General features: G+C 50.0%; 1 protein-coding gene across 1 annotated transcript in view; it reads right to left on the bottom strand.

Annotated features, from left to right (window-relative positions):
• The window catches only part of SLC25A33 (solute carrier family 25 member 33), a 29,474-nt gene that overhangs the window by 1,227 nt on the left and 4,659 nt on the right, over window positions 1-23,588 (bottom strand). The window contains exons 2-6 of the mRNA XM_037045306.1: window positions 16,330-16,509; window positions 8,541-8,618; window positions 6,175-6,275; window positions 4,516-4,582; window positions 692-972 (exon numbers count right to left, since the gene is read on the bottom strand). Coding sequence (XP_036901201.1) covers window positions 692-972; window positions 4,516-4,582; window positions 6,175-6,275; window positions 8,541-8,618; window positions 16,330-16,509 — 707 coding nt within the window. The remainder of the gene's footprint in view (window positions 1-691; window positions 973-4,515; window positions 4,583-6,174; window positions 6,276-8,540; window positions 8,619-16,329; window positions 16,510-23,588) is intronic.

The raw sequence follows: 23,588 nt of genomic DNA on the forward strand, positions 1-23,588 counted from the left end.
TGGTCCACCTGGCCCTCCCTCGCCCTATGCCACAGCAGGAGGAGGCCTGGCTCCGCCCACCAAGCAGACCTCTGCACAAGCTCCTCCCTCCCGACCAGGGAGCCTACCAAGAGCCTTCTGGATCTCTTCTCAATGAGCCCTGAGGCCACAAGAGGCCCTGGCACACACAGGGGCCTCAATTACCTGTCACTGAGCTCACCACACACATTTGTATGGGAGGCTTTTGAAAACAAAGCCCATTTTTAATGGCACAATAAACAAAGCCATTTTTAAAACAGTAGGTCAGAAGGACATCAGGTCTATAATTCCTTAAAAAATAAACACCGAAGTAGCTCTACTCAGCACTCCAAGTGAAAGCCGAGAGATTTTTTTAAAAGTTTGGCTCCTATGTCATTTTTTAATAGAAGGATTTAAAATAAAATCCAGATTTTGGCTTCTTTGAAATCACCGCAAGTTCCGCAATGCCAGGCCCACATTCTGCCCAGCAAGTTCTGGGGCCATCAGCTGGGGCTGAGTGACACTGAGCCGCTGCCACCTGCTGCTGTGACCTGTGCGCATGCGCACAGGGCAGAGGCTGAGGCCCCTGGAGTCGGTTCTGCCGACACCTGCAGGCATCTGCATTGCGGTTGGCTCCCGGGACTGAGGAACGTGGCGCCCGACAGCTGTCTCCCTGCGGGGAGGCGGCACGTACCATGTGGATAGGCGACACAGGAGGCACAGCCCTTAGCGACAGCAGCAGCTGCCATGAGTCCAAAAAAGTTTGTGGAATTCTTCTCAGCCCCCGTTGGAGAGGGGGCTAATGGGGCGTCTTTCAGACACTTCTTCAAACTTTCATAAATCGCAAAACAGATGACAGTTTCTGAGATGCCCGCGTACGAGGCAGTCAATCCCCGATAGAAGCCGCGAATGCCTTCCGTCTGGTACACGTGGCGCGCACACTGGAGCGTGTTCATCTGCTTGGAGCCGCGCACCCTGGGGAAGCAGACCAAGGACAGGCAGTCAGAACACACGCGTGAACGGGCACCAACGCTGATTGCTGAATACAAAGGAAACCAGCGTGGAACACGTGTCCTCTGGCACTGGGGGCAGGGAGCCCAGCCCGCCCACAAACAGCATGTGTGTCTGTGTAAGAGTCCCAAACCCACGTTCATAGCCTCTGACCTGATCTGGAAAGAGCTATATGGAGGAAATCATTCATCACAAGGGAAACAACTAACTTAATCAAAACCGTGCAAGTACCTAAAAATAGACCCAGACAATAAGCTGCGGTACATGTGCCAGATTAAAATTGCTGCGAAGGCAGGAAGGCACAGGGAAGTGCGTGAAGTGGAAGGCTGGACAGGATGAAGCGTGACGAGTTATGGCAGGGGCGCGGGCTTCAAGGGAGTACTGAAGGACACCTCATCAGGCTCCGACAGACAGTGGGGAGAGAGTACAGGTGCCCTTTCTTACCGCTTGTCTCCAAATGGGGCAGTTGGATTCGGTTACTTCCAACCTCACGAAACCGTGAATGCCAAAGAGACTACGCAACTGATCAAGAGCCCCAGGCCGGCTGTTCCTCCCCTGACGGAAAGTGGTCAGAGACCACCCAGACACAAACTGAACTCCGGGACCTGACAGTGTTCACGCCTGTCACTGAGTCCCCTCCTGCTCCATCGGTCTCCGTAGGTCTCCCTCAGTCAGGCTGTTCTCTGCACCCTACCTGGGGGACCTTTCCAGCGCAAATCCAACCACTCCCTGTTTAACTCCTTCTCGTGCACTTTCTTAGTCTGGTGACCACTGACATTTGGGGCCAGGGAATTCACCGCTGGGCGCTGTCCTGTGCACTGTGGGGTTGTCAGTACTCTCTGTGACCTCGATCCACTCCATGCCAGCAGCACTTCACCTAAGTGTGACAACTAAAAATGTCTCCAGACATTGACAAATGTTCCCTGGGGGACAAAGTCCCCCTGGGGCCACCCACAACCACTCTGATGACTCTTGACGGCCCTCCAAGCAAAGCCCAGGTCTAACTCCAAATGCATTTGCAGGGCTGGAAGGACAAGCCCCGCTCACTCCTCCAGCCCTTCCTTCCCGTAGTTCCCTCCCCCTCCAGTGCTTTTGCTCATGGTGCAGACCACTGTCCCTCCTGGCAGCTCCCCAGAATCACTGTGCTCCCCTGCCTCCAGGTTTTCTGGGCACATGGCTCTCTGCCCGCAGCCCTCCTCAATGCCAGCTGTTTCTCAGATGGCAGTGTGGGCGTTGCTGCCGCAGGAGGGCCCGCCAGCTGCCTCGCTGCCCCTCCTGCCTGGCCTGCGTCGGGGACCCTGCAGGTCCAGACATGCTCAGGGCCCTTGCCCCACGAGAATAGAGTCTATTTTCTGTGAAGCCACATTTTGGGGAGGTGGGGCCTGCGCCTTCTCTGTGCTGCTTCTTCCCTAGTGACTAGCGCATGGGAAGCCCACCGGAAACACTCCCAGTCAAGGGACACGTTCATAGGCCCACGCGAATGAGGCTGTACCTGCTGGCTCTCAGCCAATGTCAGCCCTTATCCACTGCAAAGCGGAAGGGGTGCTAGGACACTGAGCACACTTGGGATCGGGGGCGAGGGCCCAAGGTCTCCAGGAAGTGGTGCCGGTCCGAAGTGGAAGGACAGGTCGGTGCCAGGAGAAGGGAGTCCTGGTCAGAGCCGGCTGGCTCCAGGCACAACCACGTGAGAGCATGTGGTGTTTTCTAGGGATTGCAAAGGACCTTGAACAGTGAGCCAAGGAGTTGGAATTTAACCCTGAGAGTAACCGAGATTCTTCGAAGGATTTTAAGCAAGTGATCTGTTCAAACAGGTTGGACCCGATGCTTTCCAGAGGGTTCTTTCAGGCAGAACGGGCAGGGGTCTACAGAACCAAAGGCCAATGCAGAGGCCATTGTGGCCATCAGGAAGAATGAGCCACAGAGGCCCCTACGTGCACTTACGGGGAGTCCTCACTCTGTCCTCTCTCCTTTCTGGGCAGCTCAAAGTTAGACTGGATTCGCTGGAAGTTTCCAGTGCCGCCCACAGGGTTCTGGGCAACCCAGTTACCCAGGGTTCTTAGACAGAATCCTATCACAAAACCTCACTTAGCATCACCCCTTATCTGAAATTACGGTAGTAGCTGGGCCGTGCTTGACTTAGTACATTAAGTAGGTGTATCACTACACTGTAATTTAAAAGCCATAGCCCTGGCTGGTGTAGCTCAGTGGATTGAGCACGGGCCTGCAAACTAGAGGATCGAGGTTCAATTCCCAGTCAGGGTACATGCCTGGGTTGCAGGCCAATTCCCGGCAGGGGACACACGATACATTGTGTGTCCTCGGCAGAGGCAACCATACATTGATATTTCTCTCCCTCTCTCCTTCCCTTCCCCTCTAAAGATAAATAAATAAAATATATAAAAAAAAAAGATTGCTAAAAAAGGCCATGACTAACTGTACTCCAACAACTGGTTTCCACTGATCCTGTCCTCGAAGGGGCTGCAGGCGTCCCTGGCCACTAAAGGAGTCAGAGTCCGAGAAAGAGTTCCAGGGATGACACCCCACAGGGAGGGCCTTGCAGATGACAATGGCCCTTTGGAGGCCTNGCTGGAAGTTTCCAGTGCCGCCCACAGGGTTCTGGGCAACCCAGTTACCCAGGGTTCTTAGACAGAATCCTATCACAAAACCTCACTTAGCATCACCCCTTATCTGAAATTACGGTAGTAGCTGGGCCGTGCTTGACTTAGTACATTAAGTAGGTGTATCACTACACTGTAATTTAAAAGCCATAGCCCTGGCTGGTGTAGCTCAGTGGATTGAGCACGGGCCTGCAAACTAGAGGATCGAGGTTCAATTCCCAGTCAGGGTACATGCCTGGGTTGCAGGCCAATTCCCGGCAGGGGACACACGATACATTGTGTGTCCTCGGCAGAGGCAACCATACATTGATATTTCTCTCCCTCTCTCCTTCCCTTCCCCTCTAAAGATAAATAAATAAAATATTTTTAAAAAAAGATTGCTAAAAAAAGCCATGACTAACTGTACTCCAACAACTGGTTTCCACTGATCCTGTCCTCGAAGGGGCTGCAGGCGTCCCTGGCCACTAAAGGACTCAGAGTCCGAGAGAGAGTTCCAGGGATGACACCCCACAGGGAGGGCCTTGCAGATGACAATGGCCCTTTGGAGGCCTGAAGGCTTTTGCTGCTCTGCCCTTGATGGCATCTTCCCATGGGGAAGAGACATACCTAGGGGAGAGCTCACAGCCGCAACTGGGGTGGGGCCTGCGCAGAGCAGGGATCCCTGACAGTTGGAGGGGGTCGGCACTGCAGGGCAAGGGTCACAGTGGAGCAAACTCCCGACCCTCTCTATTGGTCTCTGTCCCCCACGATGCTTGAGAGCACGACCCCCAAACACAAGGACCTGCTCGCAGGTCAGAAAGGACGAGGACCTGTGCACTCCGTGGCGGGGGCTGGGGGGAAGCCATCCCCAAGAATTCTCAAATTAAGGAAGCAACAATTAGTAACTTACTTCCGCTCTAGTTGCATCCGGGTTTTAACCATCCATATAGGATTCATTAAGGAATTTGTGACAAAAGCTGGAAGAAAAAAAAAAGAACAGCAAATGTCATCATCGAACACAGCCAGTGCAGCCTAAGGCGGTTTGTTCCATCCAATAAACGCTGAAGGCAGCTTCCAATGGCTGAGCGATAAAAACGAGAGCGGGAGGCGGTTCAGTGTCTGTCTTGCCGACAGAAGCAGCAATCTCCTGAACATCTCCCGAACGGTAACAACCATCTGATCCGCTGGGCCTAAAAGAAATCTCTCCGCTCTCTAGCCCTACCTAGTGTTCCCAGCCTCTAGGTGGTGCTGTTGGCACTCCTGCCAAAGTGATTCCTCTGGTTAACGTGAAAACGCTTTGAACACAATTTATAAGCGTCAGGTCCAGAAAGAACTTGCTTTAAAAAGTTGCTGTCTTAACCCAAAAGGTTGCCTTATGGAAAACTTAAAAGAGAAGGAACCAAATCTCCATGTAACTGCATCCAAACTTAGACACTTTAATACCTGACTAATCATTTCAGGAGACTGAAGTTTTAACACTGATCTGCTTACTGGAGAACCTCTTTCTTATTAGCAAGCTTCCCCCACTCTGACACTGCTAACCAGTCCAGGCCAAGCAAACACAGGCCAGCACGGCGACTCTTCTCCAAAAGATCACTCAGACACCAGGAACCTGGACAGTGGATTAAACGCCTCCCTCCAGGTACGCTTTAGGTACCAAGGGTTCTTCTAAGTGAATTTTGCAAAAGTAGCAAAATCGATGAACAGCATTTAGGTTATGAGCCTCAAGAAAACAAGACACCACACTTCCTCCTCAGAGCCTTGTACTCAGCAGCCAACGCCCTTCCCGTGTTGAAGCAGCTGTGCAACAGTTTCTATTGGGGTCCAGAAGGTATTATCTGTAACTATTCAGAGGGTTACTAGTACTTTTACTTGACATTAGAGGGATAGACAGAGCTGCATACACTTTACAGGCTGGCAGAAGGCGGGAATTTTTCATAAAATGTCAATTTTAGTTCTTTAAAATACCTTTCTAGTTAAACAGACATAAGCCTTCTACATAAAGACACAGCCTTCTCTCAGCAATCTCCAAGTCAGTGTTTTTTGCCACGTATTTTCTAGGGGAAATCATGTTATAAATTTCGTACAGTAAGTGGGATGACCCCTTCAAAAGAGGAGTGCGCTGATCAGTCACACCCCACAGGGGACCCCCAGCCCCCACCCCTTGTGGAATTCCACCCCTTGGTCATGGAATCCAAGTGTTAAGGACAAAAGTCCCAACTGTGCACAGGGAGTCACGGAAAGAGAGCTTGAATTTTAGAAAATAACAATGAAACAGACATGAAAAACACACTAAAATTACTTGAAACGAAGCATTACACTGACCAGCATGCACAGAACATGGACATTTTGAGGAAAAATAAAAAGCTTTAGTGAGCAAAGAAACAGGAACTAAGTTACAAACGGATTTAAACATTCAATTTAATCAATTCCCACATAAAGCTTTAGAAAAATGATCTCAGATGCAAAGGATGCACAGAGCTCATCCCCAATCCCTGAAAAAGGCTGCTGGGCACCAGGTGCACATGAGGAGGTGAGCGGCTCCCCCGCCCCCCGTGGGGCAACGTACCTGCAGAGCCGGCGGAGAATATGTGCACGGTGTTGCTGTTGGGCACGAAAATGCCGTTGAACTGCTCTTTGGCTTTGGAGTAACATGCGAAGTACACAGCCCTGTTAGGACAGAAAGAGAAGGCTGTAAAGACGTTGGTCTGGCCCCACAAACACACCCGGTTCCTCTGCAACCTCTGAAAAGTTTAGAAAATAAAATGGGCCAGAAGTCAACGTCTAACCCTGACCCTGTGTGTGCTGGGACCCAGCCCCACTGACAACTTTGGAAGGTCCCGCCCATCCCTCCAGTATTCAGTGAGACTGAATGTCCCACTTAATTGAGGAAAATGAGATTTTGATGTTAAACAAAGTCCATTTACGCTCTTCATTTGGATAAATGCCAATCCTCTGAGCACAACATAAACTGTCCCTTTGAAGAGCTGCAGTATTTCTAAAATGCACCACACTCACCCTGTGGTACCCTGGGCGTCCTTTGGGTGACTGAGGATCCGTGACACAGGCATGGCCGCCAGCCCAGGGGCATGAACAGCTCCGCCCACTGAACATGCCCTGCCCCCAAAGGCAACCACAGCTCCGGGTGGCCAGCCTCCCCCATGGCTCCCCCTCCCTGTCTTCTCCTCTGCCTCTGTCTCCTCTCTAGTGCAGCTGGGTGCGGGCCTGGCGGGGAGTTTCCCTGCTCCTTCACCAGCAGTGCCAGGAAGAGGTTTCTTTTTTTTCCAGCTTCTCAACAGATCATACAATATATTTTTCAACTTAGGACCCTGACTACTCATCACGATTGTGTTGTACAGCAGCCTTCTGTTTTGCCCTGGGTCCCAGCGCTCTAAATGGGTGTGGGGCAGGAATCAGATGAACAGAGGTTGCCAAGACAGTATCGCCCACAGGCAGACAGGGCTTAACTTTCTCTACTGGACACTTATATGTCACATATATTTGGCATCCATTAATAATCTCATAGACTAGTACTTTCTTCTTTTCATTATTACTTCTAATCCTCACCCAAAGGGTTGTTCACTAATTTGACAGAGCTCGGAAGGGAGAGAGAAACGTGGACAGGCTGCTTCCCGTCCGTGCCCCAACCGGGCTCGGAACCTGCACCTCTTGGGCGCAGGACGACGCTCCAGTCAACTGGGCCACGCGGCCAGGGCTAGTCCTTTCTACTTTTTCAATAGATTATACTCATGTGCTATGAAATTCTAAAGGAACAAAAGGGTTTAATAATAACTGGCAATAATGGTTTGCACATAAACAAATCCTCCTGGTGATCTGCGTATAAATTGGAGCCTTGATCCGCAAGAACTCTAGAAGCTTTTCGTCTTTACCTTATGAAACAACATTCTCATTTTTGTTATAAAGCTTAGTTCTCCTTAAAGTCTAATCGAGCATTACACGGAGCGACGTGTGTCCCATCCCTGCCACCCGGCTTCTGTCCCCGGGGGGCCATTTCCAGAAGCAGTTTCCTGCCTACTTTTCAGTGGTGACAGGACACTCTCTCTCTCACCTTGTCACCGCTTTCCCCGAGTGCCTGTCTCCCCCTCAGCACCGCCCAGAGCCTCCTACACAGGCTGGAACCTCAGGTACCTGTGGTCCCTGGTGCAGGCAGGAGCCGAGGGCCGTGTGCTAAGGTTAAGTACCTGAAATGTGCTAGTGAGGCTGAGGAACTGAATTTTTTTTTTGGTTAATCTAAGAGCCCAGGTGGCCAGTGGCTATTGTATCTGTCTGGACAGTGCAGATTAAAGACAGGTAGGCCTTGTAACAAAAATGAGGATGTTGCTTTATATAAAGTAAAGCCCAGAATTCCTTCCTTTAAAACCCCTTCAGGTCAGCGCTTCCAGGGGCATGCGGATCACTGGGGGGCCCTGCTGGACCGCGGACGCTGACGGAGCTCTGGGGCGTGGGCCGGAGTGCGGGTGAAGAGCCCGCCCACCAGATCCGGTAACGCACCAAGTCCGGTACATTCTTCAGTCTGGGTAAAGGCCAATCCTTCGAGCACCGACATAGGCTGTGACTTTTTAAATCTGCAGTGTTTCTAAATACACCATACCTGTCCTGCCTCACTCCACAGTGACTTATGTGTCACCGGGGTGGTGTGGTGAGGGCGATGCTGCCGACAGGTGTCACACTTACTTGGAGAAGGTCCAGGCGTGAGAGCAGACTCATTTTCAACTTAGTAAAATAACTAGAATCTCTTTCTCACACACACACTAAAGACACACCCACAGTCACCACTGTTTCCATTTGTCAGGCTACTCCGGCAAATCTGTACTTCTCCGCAGGAGAAATCGGCCGTCTAGCAGCGCGGCCCGTCGCGGGGAAGGGATCGCTGTGTGACAGACGCGTGGGGCTGGCCGTGAGTCTAATGCTCACCTTGATGGTGCGACTCCAACCAAATTTGGACCCAAGCCTCTAAACAGTGACTTTGGTCCCTCCTTCTCCAAGATCGACCTGAGAAACAAAAGAAGATTCATTTGTAAAATCCTTAGGCAAGGCCCAGGCGTCAGGGCTGACGGCCTCCCCATTAGCTCCTTGAGTAAAGAAAGGGCCGACTGTTTCCGAGAGCCCAGGCCTCACGTGAGCACACTGCAGGACAGAGCAGAGGGCCGAAGAACCGGGCGGTTAGCACAGGGAGAGCGGGCTTCAGAAATGCCAGTCTGGCTGTTGGCGAGGCGTCCAGGGTCTGCATGCGGAAGTCCCGTACGGGACAGCAAGCACTGGCCAAGTCTGACTCGGGACAGTGTCCCCATTGTGACAAGGTTCACTGTCAAACGGGCTCAGAGACTTCTTTGGATGGTGCCTCTTTTGGACTTATCCCCTGTTTATAATAATCCCATCTCTACATTTTTACCTGTTGTAAGAAAGTCCTAAACGGGGATATAAGCAATAGAAAAACCCAATAATTTTCACAGGCTGGATGGATGTTATTTAAAGCCGAACCCTTGTATCTCAAGTTCAAAGAGAACACTGTGCCTATTTCTAACTTTCCCCACTGCGGTAACATGTGCATAACGAACACTTTCACCATCTAACCACCGTCAAGTGCATGGGTCGGCGCACTCACTGCTATGCAACCATCGCCGCTGCCCCTCCCCAGACTCTTTCCTTCTCACACTGAAATTCCATCCCCAGGAAACGCTACCTCGCCGCCCCCCCCCACCCCAGCCCTGGGCATCCACCATCTTCTGTCTCCATGGATCTGACTGCTCCAGGAAGCTCCTATGAACGGAGAGACAAAGCACTTGTCCTGTTACGACCGGCGCATCTCACTGAGCACGATGTCTCTCGGTCCACCCGTGCTGCAGCATGTGTCAGAACTTCCTTCTTTTTCTAAGGCTGAATAACGTTCCATCGTGTGGCCCTGGCTGGTGTGGCTCAGTGGTTGGGTGCTGGCCTACAAATCAGAGGGTCACCAGTTTGAGTCCCAGTCAGGGCACATGCCAGGGTTGTGGGCCAGGTTCCCAACGGGTGCACGAGAGGCAACCACACATTGATGTTTCTCTCCCTCTCTTTCTCTCTCTCCTCCCTTCTCTAAAAATAAATAAATAAATAGATAAAAACTTCAAAAAGTAAAAACAAACATCCCACTGTGTGGATGGACCACATTTTGTTCATCCATTTACCTGTCGAAGGGCAGAGGGGTGGCTCCCACCTTTCAGCTGCTGGGACTAATGCCGCCGTGAACATGAGCCTCCGAGCCTCCGCCCGAGCCCCTAGTCCAGACTGTCCCTGGGCCCGCCCAGGAGGGAACCGCTGGGTCACACGGCAGCGCCAGGTTTAAGTCTTTGAGAATCTGCCGCACTGGACACCACGGCGGCGGCGGCAGCTGCACCGTTTTACATTCCTACCAACACACAGGTTCCCGTTCTCCACACCCTGCCAACGTGCGTCAAAAACCAAAACTGCTCAGCACAGTTTCTGATTAAAAGAGACTTAAAAAGCTTTAAAAATGGCTAAATATTGTTTCTGATCAAAAGCGACTATAAAAACCCTAACAGGATGGTAGAGACTACCCTTCAGAGGCACTTTCCAACTGTGACCTAACAGTTCTTCGGGTTGGTTCAACTTACTCTTTTCAACGGCTCAGTTTTCATGGTGTCCAAGAGCACGTACGCTGCTAAGTCAGGGTTCTGCCTGATGCAATCCCCTTTTCTTACTCAGGGTTCTCTTCACTGGGCAATCAGTGCCTTCCAACCTGACAGCATTCTTAGTTGGACAAGTTCAGAAATAATTATAGTTTTCAAAAAAGTTTATGCGACGTTTTACCTTCACTATGACATTGAAAGTAAAATAAAAAGGTATCTCTCACTTTATGGAACAAGATTCCTATAAAACTAATTGTAAAGTGAATCCTGCCAATTCTGTTTCTATTTCTACTGACGTCCCCCCGAGGACATGCCTACTGGCTTTTTAGACAGAGGGGAGGAGCGCTGGGTTAAGTGAGAGAAGCCAGATGCAAGAGGCCACGAACACGTCTTACAACTTCATGTAGATGAAAAGTCCAGGAGACAAATCTGCAGCTACAGAAAGTAGATTAGTGGTCGGCGGCCTAGGGCTGGGACTTGGAGGTTGGGGGGGATGGAAAAAAACCCAGTTAACTGTTTGCTTTAAATGGGTAAGTTGTACATGAATTTTATATTTTTCTTTAAGATTTTTTTTTTAATTTTTAGAGGGAGGGAAGGGAAGGAGAAAGAAAGGGAGATGGAGAGAAAGAAACATTAATGTGTGGTTGCCTCTTGAGTGCCCCACACTGGACACCTGCCATGGCCCACAACCCAGGCATGTGCCCTGACCTGGAACTGAACTAGAGAGCCCCTGGTTTGCGGGCCTGAGCTCAATCCATTGAGCTACACTAACCAGGTCTGAATTTGATCTTAGTAAGCTGTTAAAAAAGAAAGAAAGAAAGAAAAAACCATGGGTATGGCTGGGGTGGGGCGGGAGTTGAAGGGGGAAAGTGGAGACAACTATATTTGAACTGGAAAAAAGAAAAGAAAAAACCCCTAGGGAAGAAAAAAAGAAAGGCTCACTGAAAAAGGTGAAGAGAGTGGAAGAGATCGGCAGAAACAGCCTTCACCCCAATCTGGTTCTTGTGCCAAACGCATCATTGACACAGATAACTGAGAAAACTGGAGCAGGGGCTGCAGACCGGTGAGAAAGTGGGAAGTCAACACTAGGTTTCTTGAATTTGAAAACTGCTGAGGTTTTAAGGGAACACTGTTCTCGGGGAGTCAGCGCTGCAGCGCGGAGGGCGAAGGGGCGTCACGGGTGCAGTCCATTTAAAAAGCGGCTCAGGAGAGGCACGGGCACAGAGAACGAGAACAACAAGGCAAATGTGGCCATGTGTTCCACAGCGGTGACTCGAGGCAAAGAGTACAAACAAGTTAGACATGCCATTCCTGGTGGTTTTCCTTAAGTTTAAGTTTTTTCAGAATAAAAAGTTCTTTCAAAAAAATGAGCCACCCGCTCTAGGTTGTAAAAACACTGGACTCATGAGGCCAGCCCAGTAGTCGCAGGGACAAGGCCGGGGGTAAAGACACTCCGGGGGCTTGTGCAGCCTGACGTGCCGCGTGGAGCCCCTGGAGTCCCAGCGGACTTCCCCACTGGCCAAAACCCAGTCATCCGGCTCTTCGCCGAGGCGTGAGCATTCAGTGTTTTCAGCTTTAGATCCCGCACTCCTCCTCTTTCTTACCACACGACTGTGCTCTCCGGAAGCCAAGCTCCCTGAACAAAACCCTTCTTAACTAACACCTTGGAGTGACCTACACCTTTCGGTTTGTAAAAGATTTTCCAATGGTCAATACACTCAAAGTGCCTAACGTCTAGATTCACATCCGCGGTTCCCGTAAACACACAGGAGCCATCTAACTGCAGCGAAGGGCTCTCACCCACAATGCAGCAGGGAGCTCGTGTCCCGGGGTGACCCGGGCCTCCTCCAATGGCGGCAAGGCTGTCTCCATAGTGACGCACACTAACAGCGGGCAAAAAGTCAGCTCTGTTACATAATTCAAACTTCTAACCTTGCTGCATGTGTACAGAACTTTTCTGGAACAATCAAGTTCCTGCTATAAATGGTACACTTCAGCCTCAAAAGAAAGCATGTTCGGATCCAGACTCATTTTCCCACAGCCTTAGAAACTTCCATTTAGGAAAGAAATGCAGAAAGAAACTAGGGTCTTATTTGGAGCATTTCACCTTCACTGGTTTTACATCACAATCCAAGACGAAGATCTCAGCTGAACACACCAGCTTCATTTTTATAAGATAGCGACCGGATCACTAATTTATTACTTTTCAGATTAAAAAGGCACCTGAAGAAAAATTACCTGAGTAATGTAAAGAACAGGAAGATCTCTGATTAAAGGGAAAAAAAAGAAGAAATCGTAACTTTTTCGAGCAGATACCTGAAATGAATCGATATATCATTCCCATTTGGTAAATTTAACAGTGAGAGCCTTTTTTATTAAGTACATTAAACACACAGAGGCTGAGACACAAGCAAACACTGGTCTGCGTTTTGCTAAGCAAACTTCCTGTAAACCAATTCCGTTGTCTGAAGTGGTTTAAAGAGGCACTTCCCGGAAGAGGAAGAGGAAGGGCAGCCTCGGCGCTACCACGGCGCCTGCTCGGGGACGGCTGCTGGGAGAACCCGAGGGCAGTCCAGTAGCAACCCAGGCGGAGACAAAGGACCAGCGTGGTGGTCCTGCACGACCCTAAAGGGCAATGCTGCACGTGCCGCCCCCCCGTCTGCACGCGAGTCTGAGTGACAGACCACTCTCAGGACCCGTCAGCAAGGAGACAGGCGTGTCCCCTGGGGAGCGAGCGCCGTGTGATATGGCACTCCCCTTTTCTGCCGTGGCTACCAAGAAACCCAGGTATAAATCTTACGTTTGAATAGTACATGACATGCGCAGTACGGCGGTGGCCAATATGCCTTATTTACATGGCCAGGTGTGTGTTCAACTCTTCATATTCAATATCTTTCTTTCTTTTTTTTTAAGATTTTATTTATTTAGCTTTAGAGGGGAAGGGAAGGAGAGAAGGAGAGAAATATCAGTGTGTGGTTGCCTCTCATGCGTCCCCTGCTGGGAACTGGCCTGCAACCCAGGCATGTGCCCTGACTGGGAATCGAACAGCGACCGTGGGGTTCACAGGCCTGCGCTCAGTCCACTGAGCTACACCAGCCAGGGCTGCAATATCTTTCTGATGTGCCAAAATCCACTCATTCATTCAATTTGTACTGAATGCTTGCTAGGTGACAGGAAGCATTCTCAGTGGTTGGGGACACCCTGAGTGACCAAAATAAATCCAGGTCCCTGACTCCAAGAAACCTCCTTTCTGGTGGGGGCGGGGAGAGAAAGTAAATAATACGAACAAGCAAGCTCTCCTCTATGTTGGGTGGAAGTTAAGTGCTGGGGGTGAAAATTAGACACGAAGGAGGGATGGAATGCAGGGAGAGGCTGTTTTAAATACCATGGTCACTGCAAGGCCTCCCTGCAGAGGTGACAACTGGGGGCCAGTCATGTAGGTAACATCCAGTCCCAGGGCCCCGAGGCAGGATGTGCCAATGTTCCTGACCTTTTAAAGGGACAGCTGAAGGGGTGCAGGAGAGGCTACACAGAGAAGTGACAGGAGGGTGACAGCTGTGTGGAGACAGGCGGGCAGGGACAGGAGGCATCTGAGCAAGGATCTTGGCTGGTAACAGACAAGGACGGGGAGGGGAGCAGGTCTCGGGCCAGATCAGGTGGGAGCTTGGGCAGTAACCCAGGTGGGGACCCAGTGGCTTCCATCAGGACAGCAGTGTAGAAGGGGTCACGTGTAGTGCATGTGTCCGTGGAGTGGGCACAAGGAGCTGCTGGGAGCAGTGAGGCTGGGCAGCTGAGTTCCCTACAAGTGACCCTTGGATGCCCACCACACACGGGAGAGGACATGTCACACAGGCAGCCGGACGGTCCCTGTGGCTCCAAGGACAGGCTGGCTCTGGGCCTTGGGCTGTCAGGCTGCAGCCGCAGCGACGGAAGAGAAGTCCAGCGAGCAGGCGGGTGTGGTCCCAGGAGACTGAGCCGGAGCCCTCGTCTCCAGCAGGAGCAACTCGGGAGTCTACTGTGCTCAAATGGTTCTTTGAAAGAGGTAAACACACAGCAAAAATGGCCCCGCTAAGTCATTTAGCTCCAATTTGCGGTTCCTCTTTTATGAAGTGGGGCAACACCATGCCTGACTGCTAATCTCACAGGGTTGGTGGGAAAAATCAGTAACATAATACTACATAAAAGCAGCCATTTTAAAATTGGGAGCTATTGAATATCAGCTGAGACTCTTAACAATGTACATATATCCAGCTGCAGAAATAAAGCTTTAATAAAATAGCTCGTGGGCGAGAAGTGCCGTTTTATAAACACTTTTCTAACAGACCAGCATTTTAACAAGATTTTTACTTAAAACTCCATTCTTTCTACTTTGACGTGAGCACGGACTCGAAGGTTTTAACAAGCAGGCGTGTGGAGGCGGCGTCTCATCACTGCGTGGCCGTGGCTGCTGTGGGCCCTGCTCCTGGTTTTTAACAACACAGAGGCTCGTTTCCTTTGATTTATATTTTAATAAACAACAGTCCTAATTGGGGAAAAATATACAGAGAAAGATTTATTGGAGCGAGAGAGACACACACACCAGAGGCGGAGCACGTGACCGCCGTCAGCTGACCCACGGAAACGGCTCACGGAGTCCCCCACCTGCCTCCGTGCTTCTGGGCAGCGGCGTCCCGGTCAGCGTAAACCTGCAGGCCCACCAGTCACGAGCTGTTCAGGAGGCCCAGCAGGAGGAAGTTCATCTTGGATATTAATAAAGTTGGCAAATCACCTGTCCATTTCATTATGTCCCAAGCACTTCATGTTCCTCTGAAGGAAGGTGTCATTGGGACACGCGGCTGCCCAAGCGTGTGAAAAGGCCAACCGGGACGGGGACATTTTCACAGCCACATCTTCTGGTGGATGCGGGGGCGTCCCTCTCCTTCCTGAGATCAGAGCGGGCCTGCCGTCTGTCTCCTGGGCCCACCCCGGCCCTGCCGCCTCTGGGCCTCTGCTCCCCTCCGCAGGGTTAGACTCAAAGAGCGGACTCTCCTAGGGTCCAGCCGCCTTTCTCCAGCGGGGCTTCCGATTCTCTCGGGGCCTTGCCCCTAGCAGCTGTTCCTGAGCCCAGTTTTGCTCAATAAGCTTGGATGCACCCTTGTCCACGTGTTTGGCATGGGTGCCTTGTAGGCAAGCTTTACAAACAAAACGCACCCAAAAATAAATTCGGTGCTTTCCAACTCATCCTTCCGTGACTGAACTCTGTCCAAAGGGCTACACACTATGGCTCTTCAGACAGAGCATTTCCACTTTGCTGTATCTTTTTCTAACATTTCCCAGCGAAACTACCACACTGAGAAACAGTGGCGCCTTTCTTGAACACACCCTCTCCCTGTGCCGGGTTTCAGAGATGCGACTATCGGTGTAAATTCAACCAGTGCTTCCCAAACATCCTTTAAAGCACAAAGGCCAAGGTGAAATTCAGACACCCCCATTCTGAATTTCTGACTTTGCCTTAAGCATAGATGCCAGTAAGTCAAATTCAACTTATGTTTAGCTACTTTACAAGTGAATGAGACATTTTTATTGCAATAAAAATAGTAAATTAGACAGGCAGCCTTCGTATGAAACAAAAATATTAAAAACCATTTTATATGTTGAAATTTCTTTATAAATGTAAAATTATTTCCAAATAAAAATTAAAACACTGAAACATTTCCAGCTTACTCCCTCTTAAGATACTCAAAACCCTCTCTTGTGAAGTTTGAAATTTTTAATTTCCTTCCACCACCCCGTGGTTTCCTGCTAGGCCTCAAAAGGTTCTGAGCAAGAGCACATTGTCTGCACGCGCATCTTTGACCTGTTCTGCTAGGTTTGCTTTCACTGGCACTGGAGGGTGGCCACACACACGCTGGGTGACCTGCTGCCAAGGGAGGGAGGTTGGAGTTCATAGGTATTGGTACAGAAACCTAATCGTTTAGTTTGGACAAACGCTGTGCAAACAGAACATCCTGTTTGATGGGCTTAATAAACATTCTGGATTGATGGGGGTGGGGCGGGGGCGAGCTCTGGCAGGAGTCCGGAATGGGGACTGGACTTACTTCAGAACCTGTAAGAGTCCAGGTGTCACGGACGTTGGCCTCACCATGCCAGCTCCACTGATGGTCCCCAGATGGACCTGAGGATAATAGACGGTGCGAAGAGCTAATCGCGAGGACTGCAGCCTCGTCTTAATGACTTCCAGGGGACAAGTGAAAACAGCACCGACCGTGCCCCCGCACCTGCAAGGAGAGAGATCACAGCAGGATGAGAAAGGCCCCACCCTCCTCTGCTCAAACGAAGCATGAAATCTAACTGTTCTTTATTAGAAAAAGAGGACCCGCATGTTCACTTCCCAATCAGAACCTATGGGGAAGTAAAAAAAATATACAGTCGGAATCCCAGCAGCTAAAGAAATAACCATTGTTGACGTGTTAGCACATCCTTTAGGGCTTTTCACAAATGGCTTTTGAACCTCACTCCGCACCCTTGATCTAGACACTGGCTGTCCGCGCACACGCTCACGTCGCCTGTGCTGGCTGCGTACTGCTCCACTGGGTCGACGTGTGATACTTTAACCAACTTCTGACCGTCAGTCAGCCGTCTCCAACTTCACCACCAGGTTGCAATGAATAGCCCAGAAAACGCATCATTTCTCAGTCAAACAAAAGTTATTCAGATAATGCTACTACCTGAAAATCAATGTGTACTACAACAGACTTTTATGAAAATCTAATTAATTTGGATTCCACTGAAAATTAAACCAAAGCTTGCTTTTCATGACAAAAACATTACCCTCTGTGTTTTCATTAGCCAGCCTGTCTTTCTGAGTCAGGGTTCCCCTTTATAATTTTTTCGTGTCAAAATATTACCTGATTTAAAAACTTAAGGCCCTGGCTGGTGTAGCTCAGTGGATTGAGTGCGGGCCTGCGAACCACATGATTGCGGTTCGATTCCCAGTCAGGGCACATGCCTGGGTTGCAGGCCAGTTCCCAGCAGGGGACTCACGAGAGGCAACCACACATTGATATTTCTCTCCCTCTCTCCTTCCCTTCCCCTCTCTCTGAAAATAAATAAATAAAATGTTAAAAAAAAACTTAAGTAATTTTCTTTGAGACAACTCTCCTTCCGTCTTTTCTTATACAGTAATACCCATGAAACCGGGTGCTTGACAGACTGGTGATAATTCAGCCTCAGACCACTGAAAGCCACCCCGCCCACCAGCCATGTGGGCTCCATTCCCGGGGAAGCGTGGCGGTGGCCCAGGACCTGCGTGCGTCTCATCACCTCTGTATCTTCTGTATCAGCCATCAGAACTCCCGAGTTCACAAAGAGTATTTGCTATAAGCAAAGGAATTACTCAATTGAGGTTTCAAGGGGAGGGTCTTTTAAGGCACCTAAATGTTTGAAGACAGCACCTACTGCCTGCCTGCTATCCCAGGGGACTGTCCCAGGGGCACTTGGCTGCGGCACAGTGGCACCTGGCACAACCGGTGGCTCACTAGAAATGACACAGCATCAGCATCTCTGACTGGGAAGAGACACGGCAGGGGCAGGAAGGACAGCCCGGAGCACAGAATATTAAGTCAGCTTCGCCCCACCAGACGCGAAGCCCCCGTGCAGTGCTTTCAAACCAGGGGCCTGCAGCTCCAGAGAGCGCGGCAAATCCTGATGACGCAGTGCTGGGAGCTGCCGGCTGCAACGCTAGTGTTCCCACCACCAACTGCCTGCCTGTCTCAGGACCAGCATCCGATCCTCCAAAGTCCCTATCAGCAGAAACTGTTATTTCGCCTCAATCCTCCCCCCGCCCCTGAAATGAATCTAAATGTCAGAAAAAAGAGCAAGTATACAGATTTGGGAGGTGTAAGGAAGGAAAACAGGCATTTTGGGGTTATCTAGGTACACCTGCTTTAAAATTAGGATGGTAACGCACCCTAAATTAGTCTCTACTGGGGGCCTAAGCCTATCGACCACAAAAGCAAGGCAGGGGATCCGTCAAACGGGGCGGGAGGCTGGCAGGAAGGCCCTGGCGTAGGACACAGCTGGCACCCCCCTCAAGCTGCCCAGGGACTGTGGGGAGGTATCACCTTTCCTTTGCAGGCGGGGACCCTGGGTCTCAGTGAGGTCATACACTTTCTCCAAGTTGCAAAGCGGCTAAGTATCTAAACTGAAACCCAAATCCAGACTCACGGCCGCAAAGCCTATGTCTGCCCCGCTACACTCAGGTGAGCCCTCTGGGAACGCCATGGAAAGACGGGGGTTGCAGACAGGTTTGCTGGCTGACTGACACTGTTTTCACTCATGTTCAAAATGGAAAACTGTTGATCAGATAAGCAGGACTTTAAAACTGTAATGTATCCTTTTCTACCAAGGAAAAACTGTGAGCTGAACCGAATGCTGTTCCGTATAACTGGTTCTAAAGCACCAGAATGCTGCTAAAGAAAAGGGGCTCTGATGGGAGTGTTTAAAAACGAGGTAAAAGAATAACACCCTACCATGTCTTTTCGCACAAAATAATTACTCTCGTCTATTACTATAACCAAGTGCTTAAAAATAGGTTTTATTTTATTATTATTTTTTAAATATTTATTTATTTATTTTTAGAGAGAGGGGAAAGGAGGGAGAAAGAGAGGGAGAGAAACATCAATGTGTGGTTGCCTCTCACATGCCCCGCACTGGGGCCCTGTCCTGAAACCCAAGAAATCAAACCAGCAACCCCCTGGCTCACAGGCTGGTACTCAACCACCGAGCCACACCAGCCAGGACGAAATAAAAGTATATTTTAGCCCTGGCTGGTGTGGCTCAGTAGGTTGAGTACTGGCCTGAGAACCAAAGGATCACTGGTTCAATTCCCAGTCATGGCACATGCCTGGGTTACAGGCCAGGTATCAGTGTGTGGGGTGTGTGAAAGGCAACCACACATTGATGTTTCTCTCCCCCCCCTTTCTCCCTCCCTTCCCCTCTGCCTAAAAATAAACAAAATCTTTAAAAAATAATAAATCCTTAGTTTAAAAAAAGCTAAAAAAGGTGTATTTTAAAACACTGGAAAATTTATATGCTACAGAGTAAGACAAAGAAATAGCTGACATATATTTATGTTCAACAAGAAGATTCCATACCACTAAACTGCCCGCGTCCCACAGTTTCTGGGTAAGGTCTTTCATCAGAAAGTCAGCAAATTTGAATATGACACAGGTCAACCACCTTTGCTTTGTCCCCAAGTCAGCTGCACTCCTTATCTGGCCCACTGTTGTCCAAATCTATACCCCTGATCAAAGGACGGCCTGCGGGACAGTGTGTCTACTTAACAAGGCAAACATCCCACTATCAGTGAGTCAGCGACGCTTTGGGGCCGGCAAGGCACACTCGCTCTTGTAGTCACTCTGTTACCTGCTGCGCACGGTGCCCAGGCGGAAGTGGGCAGCAGTGGTGGATAGGCCCCGCCCAGCCTTCCAGACCACCCACCTGGGGGGCACACTAAGGCACTATAAACAATGCCACTACTCAGAAGTCGGTGCTGCTAGGAAAGGACTCTTAGGTGAAAAAAACGTCCAAAGGATGTTCTAAGTCATTAAGCTGTGTCGGACATGCATCCACTCTAACACTCTGAATTAGAAGAAAACAACTTCTGATACGAAACTGAAGTTCACAGCAGAAGACTCCAAAGAGTCTTCCTGAAATTTAAAACACTTCATAGCAGAATTTTAAAAGGAGCCTCCTGCTCAACTTCTTTTTCTTTCTTCATGAGCCAATACATACAAAATATTCATCAGTTTGGGAAGACAAATGCATCACAATCCTAGCCCTGGCCAGGAGGCTCAGCTGGTTGGAGCATCGTCCCATATATCAAAAGGTTGCAGGTTTGACCCCTGGTCCGGGCGCATGTGGGCGTCCACCAACCGAAGTTCCCCTCTCTCTAAAATCAATAAACATACTAGGAAAAAAAGAAAGAAAAACAAAAAAAGACTGGCTTTTCAGATTTTTCTAAAAATAATTCATCCTGTTGGGTCCAGAGCACGTAAGAATACAACCAATTTCATTCTTTGTATAAGAGTTCCTGCCCTGGCTGGTGTAGCTCAGTGGATTGAGTGTGGGCCTGGGAACCACACGATCGCGGTTCGATTCCCAGTCAGGGCACATGCCTGGCTTGCAGGCCAGTTCCCGGTTCCTGGCAGGGGACGTGCAAGAGGCAACCATACGTTGATATTTCTCTCTCTCCTTCCCGTTCCCTCTGAGATAAATAAATAAAATAAGAAATAAAAAAAAAGAGTTCCTGTTAATTCCTAATTATTCGATATGAAAAACCCCTTCCGAGTCAGCCTGGCTCCCAGCCTCGGTCAGCTGGCTCGGAGGAAGCCCCACCCACGGCGACTCCGCAGCAGTTACGCCCAGGACCATTCCGGGGTCTCTGGTCCGAGGGGGCAGAGGCCTCAGCCCTGTGGGCCAGCCCTCCCCACCACTGCCTCTCTGAGGTGCTCTCCCGAGTACCCCTTCCCACCTATGAGTCTCAGGTGGGTTCCGTGACCTCCAGCTGGTAACTTTCGGCTTTTTAAGTTCAGTCCCATCTACAACCTCAATCCCAAATCTGACTCAAGACCACGGCCAGCTAGACATGGGGCTCGAGGAGACGTGGTCTACTCTTTCACCTCTTCTGTCCCACCGTGAGGGTACCCGGGCACGAGGACAGAAGTGAGTGGTCTCTGCCAATGGTCTCGGTCTTGCTGTGATTGTGTCGGTGGCCGCAGCCAATGTTACAATTTTACTAAAATGGTGTGTGACCCCACCAGGCGCCCCAACACTGGGAACCCCCAGGCCGGTCTCACCAGGAGTCCCTCTGCCAATTTCCTTCAGCTTTACTTGGTCTGGGAACCCTGTGAACATCACTAGGTACCTTTCCTTCCTCTGGTCCTCACGCTCCCCAACACCAAGCCAATGGGGCTCACCAGTGTCCTTCCATGCCCACTATGAGGCAACAAGACTGCTACTAGGTGGGAAGTGCCCCCTGTGTCCTTCTCATCCTGCTGGCGTGGGCTAATGCAAGCGCCCCTACCTGCAGGGAGCCTCTGGCCACAGAGTGGGTGACCCACCTCTCAGCCTTACCAGCTCCCTCAATGCACAGAGCTCACACTACCAGGGGCTGGGGACAGGAAAGGGAGAGAGTGACAGGAAAAGCCTCTCTCAACACTCCACACGTCAGTGTTGACAACTATAACCTTCCTGCTCGGCGTATGCAGTCTGGGGTGGGACGGTTGGTGGCAGGCGGACTGTGCCGCCTTTCCACGACTCGGCGCAGGCTCCTCTGGGCTCGGCTCCGGCCCTGGCAGCCAGTGCTCGGCCAACAGGAAAAGTCACATTCAACGCCCAGTGACATGATGACACAGTGTTGGCCTCAGGAGACAGACTAAATTCTGACGAGCTCCCAATGTCTTAGACCACTCACATCCGAAGTGAGGGACACAGTTTAAGAGGCGTGCATAATGGTCCACGGACATTCAGGAGGAAAACAGCACAAAAAGAAATGCATTCTCACTATATCAACCATTATAACCTCTACCATTAAATTTCTATTTTGTGTACACATTTTCTAATATGTATAAGATTGACACATGGGGACAGGCAAAAACATTTTATTCACAGGGCCATGTGACCAGAGTCTGAAGACCACTATCCCAGACCAGTGTTTCTCAACCGGGACAATTGTGCCTGCTCCCTGGGCCATCTGGCAACGTCTGGAGGCATTTCTGGCTGTTGGCATCAGGGAGGGGGTATAGCGTCTAGTGGGTAGTAGGGAGGGTGCGAAGCACCCTACAATTCACAGGACAGCCCTGCCCCGCACTGAGCAGACTCATCCGGCCGAGGCTGAGAAACCCTGTTCTAGAGCAATAAAACGGACAATGTATTTGAAGGCAGTGCAACCACTGTGGAGGCCGCTACTGCCTATTTTCCCAGCATCCATCCCCTCTTCCTGTCTTAACAAGATCCCAGATTTCTTAAGCCATACAGTTTGAATGGGACTGGACCCATTTCTAGGTTTAGCCCTGAATCAGCAGTGGGCATGCAACTGAGCCCAAGCAGCGTATAGGTGGGAGCACCAGCTAGTTTAGAGATGGGTGCGTGTCCTGGTTGGGCCAGAGTGAAGCTCCAGACTGCTCAACGGTGGACAAACACTGGGAGCTGCTGTAAGCCACGCTGTGTGCGTGCAGGGACCGAAGAGGGAATCAAGCAGGTACTTCTAGAAGGCGGAGCAGTCCTCTGCTCATACACGGACACTGCTGAGCTATTCAGGGAAGTCCTGACTGCAGCCTGGCTTTCTCTGGAATTCCAGTGTACCTGCCAAGAATCAAGCAAGGTGGAACTAAGTTTTTTCTTATTTAGAACTGAAAGCCTCCTGCATGAGGCCCGTCCAAAAAACCTTACACCCAGGCTTTTCAGGAAAGCACTTCAAGGGTTTTACTCTTATCAATAATCCTCTAAAAGGCAGTTTCTAACAGCTCTGTGGAAACACCTGGATGTCCAATTAATCCCCCCAAGGTAACAGGCTCTGGTTGCTGCCGGCAAGTCCAGAGCAGGTGCTCTGGGCACCTCCATCAGCAGCACCGCCGCGTCTGACCTCGGGCAGGAATGCCGGGAGGGGCAGCCACCGCAGCGGCTCCTGACATCGACTTGCCTGACTCTGAAAAATCTAGGACCTCGATTTGTGGGTGCCCTTTCCCTCTTTTACCACTTTTTCCCCCTATAAAAACTTCCTTCCTCCCATTCTCTGCCTTAAGTCTTCCTGCCCGGAACTGAAGTCCTGTGTTTATTACCTATTTATTTAACCGTTGATCTTTTTACCCACATAGGCCTGGCTTGATTTTTTCCCTGTGGATTAGGCTCTCCTCCAGTTTACAGCAGAACAAAACTATATATGTGTATACACACGCGCACACACACACATGTGTGTGTATATAGTCTTTTTGTTGCTTATTTTACTTTGGAGTTTCTCAGCTAGATTTCATTTTTTCTCTGTTTTTAACATATCTTGTTTTTTTACCTTTACAATTTTTTTAAAATTACATTTTATTGATTATTCTATATAATTTTTAAAAACTGAACTTATTGGGGTGACATTGGTTAATAAATTATATAGGTTTCAGGTATACATTTCTATCATACACCACCTGTATATTGAATGGTGTGTTCACCACCCCAATGCAAGTTCTTTTTTAAATTGAGAGAGAGACAGACAGAGAACATTGACGTGCTGTTCCACTTAGTCATGCATTCAGTGGTTGTTTCTTGTATGTGCCCTGACTGGGGATCAAACCCACAATTTGGGTGT

This window comes from Sturnira hondurensis, unplaced genomic scaffold (assembly GCF_014824575.4).
Source record: "Sturnira hondurensis isolate 20B ecotype Veracruz unplaced genomic scaffold, ASM1482457v3 Scaffold0004257, whole genome shotgun sequence".
NCBI classification, from domain to species: domain Eukaryota; kingdom Metazoa; phylum Chordata; class Mammalia; order Chiroptera; family Phyllostomidae; genus Sturnira; species Sturnira hondurensis.